At 31.4% G+C, this 8749-nt stretch overlaps 1 protein-coding gene across 1 annotated transcript; it reads left to right on the forward strand.

Moving 5' to 3' along the window:
* The first annotated feature begins 862 nt into the window (after positions 1–862).
* Positions 863–6177, forward strand: LOC149245519 (putative disease resistance protein At5g47280). The gene is made up of 5 exons (XM_089455609.1): positions 863–1894; positions 3330–3739; positions 4135–4487; positions 4576–4793; positions 5162–6177. Exons 1-5 carry the CDS (start codon positions 1225–1227, stop codon positions 5998–6000), a joined length of 2490 nt encoding a protein of 829 aa, XP_089311735.1. The 5' UTR covers positions 863–1224; the 3' UTR covers positions 6001–6177.
* Positions 6178–8749: the final 2572 nt, after the last annotated feature.

Below are 8749 nucleotides of genomic sequence, written 5' to 3' on the forward strand. Positions count from 1 at the left end.
AGCAATTTAAATCACAATTAAATACAATGTATTTATGATTTTTTGAATTTTAGCAATGTGTGGCGACTTATAAAGTTAGTGTTTTTTTTCATGGATTAATGATTATAAGTGTTTACTAGCCATTTAGTTGATATGCCTATGCTAGTTAACAAAATATCATATTGCCATGAATTATGATTTTTGAGACATATGGTATTACTAAGCCTTGATATTGTAACAAAATTGCTTTACAAGATAAGAATCTCCATGCTAAAGTGAGAGTGAATCTCCATAATGAACGATCTTGTAAATATTTTTAAATGCATATATGCTTAACTCATATATTAATTTTATTTATAATTATCAATAACAATAATTTAAAATACATATATATATAATTAAAAATAAAATTACAATTTAATTATATTTAACTATTTTTAAATCAATATATAAAATAAATATTTTCTCAACATGTGCCAACCATTTATTTTATATAATCACACAAACATATTCCTCATTTCCAAGAAATATCATTTTTATATAGTGCTCACTTTGAATAAACATCAATATATTTATATTTTTTGTATACTACTTTCAATAGGTATCAATTTTTTTCCGTATCATATTTACTAACCATTTTATATATTCCCTGTTTCGAAGAAGCATCCTCCTTTCTTTTTATATTCCTCACTTGAATGAGGATGTGTCCTACTTTGAGTAGGCATCGTCTTCTTTCAAGGTCACAAGGCCATTATTCGCACGCGATGAATTAAATTGCACTTACACGCCAGGAATGTTCTAGTATCCATCAACACCCTGTATGTCTTCCTTTCTATTTCGTTCCAACTACTCTTTCAACAACCCTGCAACTTACTTGAAGGAATCAAGAAACCAGCTATAATTGTATGCCTCGTCTGATCCAAGAAATTTCGTTTGGCGCGTTATTCTCATTCCTATTCGTATTGACCGTGGATTACAGGGCAGATGCGCATTCCTACCAGTGCCTTGAAATTGTTTGTTTACACAGCTATAAATTTTCCACTCCCTCCCTCATATATTACAAGTTTGTGTTGAAGGGAAGGGAGACAACTATATATTCTAGTAAGACCAACTAGTTAGATTGAAGTGAATTTTGTCTTTCAAAAAATTGTTTTTGAACACGTTTATTAGAATTGATTTTTCCGTGTTTTTTTTCATAGATATTACATAGAATTTCTTTTTCTGCCCACTAGCCTATAGAATAGAATGGATACATTCAATTGCAAGAACTCATGCACTAGATTAGATGCGCTGCTCACAAGCCTTATTCAAACAACTCAGCAGATGTGTTTGTTGGAGCTTGTAAAGCCTCAAAATGAGCAAAATCCCATCTACGAGGAGTTCTTGAAAATCCTTATGAAGGGCGTTCAATTGGTGAAAAAGTGTGAAAAGAGCAGCCCTTTTCATATTTTTCATAACCTCAGATATGGCTCTCAAATTCGCCAGCTCGAGAAGGAGATCTCTGACTTCCTTCAGTATCATTTGCCTGCCAGCATGTTCCTTGATGTGCAGAATCTCACAACAGAGTTGAAGAGTCTCGCCCATATTTACCATTCGCAGTCAAAGGATGAGGGCAAGTTCAATAAAACAATCTTTGAACACGTGTCCAAGCTGACAAATGATGCCCATGAGAATGCCATGATACTTCAACAAATGGTTGCAGATGATGATATGTTTGATGGAGCTTCAGATGAGCCTCCTTGCATTTATGATGGATCATTTAAGCCTGATTTTGTAGTGGGCATGGAGAAAAATATTTGGAATTTGAAGAAGATTCTGCTCCAGAGAGAGGTATCTGTTGTTGGGGTGCACGGTATGGGAGGACTTGGCAAAACAACCATGGCATTGGCCCTTTGCAACGACCAAGAAATCAAAGGTAATTGGGTTTCTATTGAAGTCAAATCATTTTTATCTACTTTGCCTGCTTGCTGGTTAAGCTAACAGTTGCATATTTTTCGTACGTTAAAGTCATGTATATGTATGCTTGGTGTATGCAGTATATTAAAGTAATATATTAACTGGTGTATGCAGGAAGTTGCGTCATTTTCATTTTCAGCGCTTTTTGGCTGCACTATACAAAGCGACAATCCCCATTAATTACTTTAAGAACATTATATATATAATTGCTCTGACCATTAACTTGTGTACGTAGGAAGTTGCATCACTTTCGTTTTCAGTCCTTCCCGGCCACAAAGTACAAAGCCACCATCGCCATTATCAGAAAAAGATTTGCGATAGCATGTAGGATCTGCAAGGATAGTGTATTAGTAAAGCTGCCACATGGAAAGACTTTCTTTTGTAGTTGTGAACATCTCTTTAACATGACTTGGTAATGAACTAATTCAATGGAAATCTAAGGATCTCAAATAACATGACCTAGGGAATGAGCTATTTGCATGGAAACCTAGGGGTCTCAAATAACATGATTTAGGGAATGAGAGGATTTGAATGGAAACTTAAGGATATGTTTGTCATTATTGAAATTTTATAATTATTAATTATAGATATAAAAATGTGTTAAAAGGAATGGGTAAGGTTAATAAAAAAATAAATTGCTTTTATTTTTGTTAATAAAGTTTAAGTGCTTTTTTTTTTCTCTAGTTATTTTTGTTTTTTTAAGTTTATATACTTAAGCAAGAAAAAGTTATGGAATAATGGAAATTGACATAACCTTGTTTCACTTTTATTTATAAGTAATGGATTCTCAATTTATTAAAAGTAATGTATTTTGCCAAAACTTTTATAATAACAAGATTTATAACATCAATAGTTATTTGAGGTTTATAGAGATATTAGCTATTAATTGGTTTGGTGATTTGATTGAATGAGATGCATTCTAATAACATATTAAAAAAAAAAAAAAAAACTATTTTTTTGTTTTTTGGTGATTTGATTGAATGAGATGGATTCTAATAATATATTATATAACTTTTGTTTAAGAAATATTTTTCTTTTTTCTTTTTATTCAAATTTTAATTAATGTTTCTTTTTGCTTTATTTTGATTTAGTTATAATTTGTAGTGTGGATTTAGTATTGTTTAAAATTATATAATTCGCTCCAATGATATAAGATTTATTTAATAAGATGTTTAAGATTACTTGAGGATTGGATTTTAATGATGTTTGGCTTTTATCTTTATAGTGTAGGGTTAATATAGATATTGAGAAATGTGAAAATTATATTATGTATTGACAATGACTAGTCCTTGAGTGTTTTTATTATTTATTTATTTTAATAAAGACTTTTTAAAAGCTTATTCATGTATACATTATAGGTTTCTATCTAATCACTTATCTTTTTATGTATGCAGGGTTTTTTCGAAACAATATAATTTTTCTCACAGTCTCACAATCCCCAAATCTAAAAGGAATTTTAGAGACATTGTGGGAGAAGATTACTCATGGGAAGAATCCTAAATTTCAAAATGTGGACGACGCACATAGACAATTGCAACAATTGATACAAAGGAAAGACAAACCAACTTTGGTGGTGTTGGATGATGTTTGGTCTAGGGTGCATTTGGAAAAATTGTTATTTGAAGGGAAAGGACATAAGACCCTTGCGACAACTCGAGATCATTCTACAATCCCTAGAGAAGTCTCTACTCAAATTTATGAATTGCCATTGTTGGATGATGCTGATGCTTCGTCCCTTTTTTGCTTGTGGGCTTTTGGACAAAGATCAATTCCAAGTACTGCAGATGAACATCTAGTGAAGCAGGTAAACCATTGATAGTATTGTATATATTTTTATATTCAACATATCATTGTGTCAATAATTTGGTGTGAGTTTGGAACAATTTAGTAATTGTAATATGCATTATCATTACAGATATCTCTAACTATAAGTTATTGCCCCAATGATATATCTTTATAATGGGACCCCCTTCCAAAATAGTATGGAGATATTAGACATATAATCAATATCCTTTAACATAAACATTACTTCCACAAATTCCAAAAGGATTTCATATTCTTAAGCCATGAAACAAAACTTGTGAATGAACTTTGAGCTTCTTAGGAAACAATTTCACACTTTCAAAACCAAAAGTATGAATTTGATTGGTTCTCCATTGAAATATTTTCTGCTTATTATTATTGTTGTATGATTCACAGGTTAAAGCAGAATGTAAAGGCCTACCACTTGCTCTAATGGTGATTGGAAGCTCTTTGCATGGTGAGCCTCGCCCAACATGGGAGAGTGCTAAGAACAAGCTTTTAAATGGGGAACCAATATCAAATTATCATAAACAAAGACTTCTTATATGCTTACAAACTAGTATTGATGTACTAGATCAAGAAGTACGAGAGTGCTTCTTAGACCTTGGGTCATTTCCAGAGGATAGAAAAATCTCTGTGGATGCATTATTGGACATTTGGGTCTATGTGCGAAAGATGGAGTGGAAAGATGCTCTTGTAACTTTGTTAGAACTTGCAAGTAGAAATCTATTAAATTTAATGAACCTAAGGTAATTTCCTTCTCTTTTGTTTCTTGCGTTCAACTTTTTTTTCTCTTGGATTCCTTTAGCTTATATATTGTGTTTTTTTGGTAATTAGGCCAAGTAGGAATCAAGAAATCAACTATGAAAGTGCCTCTGAGCTATACTTTTCCCAACACGATGTGATGCGAGATCTGGCCATATATTTGGCATCTCAAGATAGCATAGTTCATAGGAAGAGGTTGCTCATGCCTAAAAAGGAGCATAATTTTCCAAGAAAATGGGAGTTTCTCAAGGATCAAACATTTCATGCTCAAATTGTTTCTATTCACATAGGTGGGTGTTTTTACCAACTTGCTTGAAGTGCACACGCTTGTTTTATTCAAATTATAGTAGTTTGTTAATATTAAGTTTGTTTACAATATTTTCCATGCATGACATAGGTGAATCATATACTATATATAATATGTTAACACTAAATGATATACATGAATTAATCCCATATGTAAATTTCATAAGTGAATCTTATATTACATCCAATGAGGTATCATTATGCGATATACATGCATTTATTACATATCAATTTCTAGGTTTTGTTTTCCTATATAAAAATATATATTTCATGAGATATATAACTATTTCATAATTTGTGTACAATAACCTATAATTCTAATTTAAATTTGAATTTGTGCTTATTTATGTAGGTTCCATGGAGGAGAATCAATGGTGTGATATTAATTTTTCCGAGGTGGAGGCTTTGGTGTTACTCTTTTCTGCAAGTGAATACTTTCTTCCACCATTCTTGAGATCTATGAAAAATCTTAAAGTTCTCATAATATCCAATTATGGATGTAAGAGAGCCAATGTGAATGGTCTACTAGCTTTATCTTCACTCATTCAACTTAAGACTATTCGCTTGGAGAGGTTGATTGTGCCCCCATTTCAGGAGCACATGAAAGACTCACAAAACCTGGAGAAGATATCTTTGAACATATGTGAAGGGCTTGGAAATGTGTCAAATTTCAACAACACCCAATCAAGGTTAAAGCTTCCAACATTGTTGGATTTTAACTTGGATCATTGTTTTGATTTGGAGGAGTTACCCTCAGGAATTTGTGACATGGCGTCAGTTCAAAGGTGGTCCATCACTAACTGTCACCTTCTTCAAGCATTCCCTAATGATTTGGAAAATCTCAAATCTTTAAAAATGTTAAGATTATCTGCATGTTTAGGAATAAAAGAGCTTCCACCATCTATTGGAAAACTTGGGAAGTTGGAATATCTTGACATTTCATTGTGTGAGTACTTACAAGAACTCCCCGAAGAAATAGGACAATTAAGGAAACTCAAGGAGCTTGACATGAGAGAGTGTTCTCGATTGAGAAAATTGCCTAAATCAATTGGAGGGTTGATATCTCTAAAGCATGTTACATGTGATGAGAATATTGGGAAGCAATGGATGCATGTCAAGAACTTTTCCATCATGGATCTTCAAGTTAATGTTGTACAAGAACAATTCAACTTGGATTGGTTAGATGGTTGACATCATACCTATACAAGATGCAAATGCAAGTGGACTAATAGTTTACCAAGTTATATTTCTAGGTCATTTTCTAGCAAGTTTATCATCCATTTGGAGTTAGTAGCTTAACACCTCAAAGATTAGGAGTTGGTGAATTAGTGGCCAGTGGATTAAAAGTAAGGGATTAATTGGTTAGGAGTTTAGTGCATTGACATTATAATTGCTCATAGTGAAAGTACCTACCTCTTAAATAAAAATTGAAAATTTCACACTTTTATATCCAAATGGTAAGATACTTTGGAGTATGCAAATTTGTAAAGTAAATTATTTTTTAATATTTTTTTAATAATGTTTTTTTTTTTATTTAAACAATTCCAAAATTTTGTAAATATTATTGATTTTATAATTTATGACACCTTATTATACAAATGGAATAAGGATTTTGTCTGCACAGTGGATATTAGAAAGTCATTTTTGGGAATTTTAAAATAAAACAGAGACGTAACTTGATTGGGTGCCATGAATTTCCTAGTGCAGAGAAATTTACGGAATTTATTTGCAGCTTTTCCTTGAATAAATTTATGGAATTTCTTTTCTTCCTTTCTGTGAAAGTGATTTTCTACATATTTTCAAAATTCATACTAAAATTCATACTATCTAAATATGTGAATGCCATTGCAGTTTAATTGGTCGAGACTATGCATCACGTGGCTGAAAATGAAGTTATATGAAATTTTATAATGTTCTTGGTCCTTTCCAATAATGTTCATTATATTTTATTTCGAATTTATACAAAACCCATTACAATTATGCTGGCATATATGGTTTAAATTGGATTTTCGAGTTTGATTCTAAAAACACATCAAGATTTTGCATGTAAATTCGTTTCACTGGGATTAAATTTTTAAAGATAATAAGCATGTTAACGTAGTTCAACGCAAGAGTGACTATCTAAATTCTCCTTGGTTTTTTTCTCTGTTCATGGGGTTATCGGGTAGGTTTGGTCCCTCAATTCACTGTTATTTTTAACATGAATGTAAACCAGAGATCATGGAAGAGTGTTTGTGATTTAAAAATCATTCGTGAATGATTTCAATTAATTAATTAATGAATAAAGGTATTATAGACTCATGTGCTGGTGCGTGTCTATGTTATCTTAGGCAACAGATTGATTAGATTGCAAAATACATAGACACTGGAAAATGGAAGAGTGTTTGTGATTTAAAAATCATTCGTGAATGATCTCAGTTAATTAATTAATGAATGAAGGTATTATAGACTCATGTGCTGGTGCGTGTCTATGTTATCTTAGGCAACAGATTGATTAGATTGCAAAATACATAGACACTGAAAAATGGAAAAAAGTAAGAGAAACACAGTAAGCAAATACAAGAACACAACAAATTAATAAGGAGTTCACCCAATCCTCTTGGGCTATGTCTCTGGTCCAACTTTCACTGGTGGCCTTCTTTATTGTGTCTTTAAAACACAGTTTTACTATGAGGAGCTCAACTTTATAATCTAATAATTTGTAGCTAACACCTTATATATAATGATTGTTTATTCCTAAAGCCTCTTCTTACTTTAAATTTAATAATAACAACTTTATCATTTAATCATTTATAATCAACCATATATTTTACTTTTTCTCAAAGATTACCATATTTTAATTAATTATTATAATATTTATTATTTTTTACACAATAATTTCTTTATTACCATTAATTATAATATAACTTAAAACAACTTTATAATTAATTAATATTTATAACCAATCATGTACATTTCTTTTGTCCCAATGCATTAATTGATTTTTGCCAAACAATCAACTCATTATAATTAATTAGTCATGTTAATATAACATGCTCGACAAGTTTTAATAACCTAAATTTGTATTTTTTTTTTTCCACAACAGCTATTTTAAGGCTGGCGCTCTATTTTATTTTTTATTTTCACCAAACCGAATGTAAGACATTTTCCAAACGCGTGCATATTATCATCTTATTAAATTCCTAAACATACCCTTTGAGATGACGTAAAACTTAACAACCACCCTTACGTGATATATGAGATGTTTTGGCGACTTTTCAGACACATATTCTTTTTCAATGTAGAATTTATATCATCGTCGTTGGCTTTGAATAGGTTTCCTCCTATTCTCTGTGTGCCGAAGGAATTATTTTCATCCGATAAGATACAACAAACTTTACACGCCAGAGAAGAACCTTGTACTTCCCGTCATACCGCGCGAACCTACAACGATAATGCGTGTAACTCGATCGACTGTGCAACAATCTATTTGAGAAGTACAGACCATATGTATCCCTATTGCAATGAGGCGTAACATAACCTAATACAAAACAATCTAATTTTTTAACTTAACAAGTTACAGTTGCATAATTTGAAAGGAAATGTTTTAGAGAAATTCAAGTTGGTTAATGGTCATGAGTGGTTATCCTCTAGGTCCAAGATGGATGTCCATCTAAACAAAGTTAAATGAGAAAATATAGCTATAATGGTTGAAATATCCTTAGAAGATTTATCTAAAAACTTAAAAAATTGTTTTATGATAGCTTATATCTTGTTTTTACACTCAACTTAAGGTGTCTCATTGAAGTTTTCTTTTATATTGAAAAAATGAAACCCTCAAAAACCTTTAGATGCCCACGTTGCTTGGTATTGGATCACACCAACTATTTTTTTTAGTATTACATGGAAGTTATTCCCGCTAGGGAACTTTTTCTCATGGATTGTGGAACTTAATATATGA

This window comes from Pinus tabuliformis, chromosome 7 (genome assembly GCF_031772625.1).
Source record: "Pinus tabuliformis cultivar Carrire ecotype Pingquan chromosome 7, CPIR1, whole genome shotgun sequence".
Classification (NCBI taxonomy): Eukaryota; Viridiplantae; Streptophyta; class Pinopsida; order Pinales; family Pinaceae; genus Pinus; species Pinus tabuliformis.

Coding starts and splice junctions, on each gene's coding strand:
- LOC149245519 (XM_089455609.1), top strand. CDS start 1,225: ATGGATACATTCAATTGCAAGAACTCATGCACTAGATTAGATGCGCTG. Junction 3,740..4,134: donor ATGAACATCTAGTGAAGCAG/GTAAACCATTGA, acceptor TATGATTCACAG/GTTAAAGCAGAATGTAAAGG. Junction 4,488..4,575: donor TTAAATTTAATGAACCTAAG/GTAATTTCCTTC, acceptor TTTGGTAATTAG/GCCAAGTAGGAATCAAGAAA.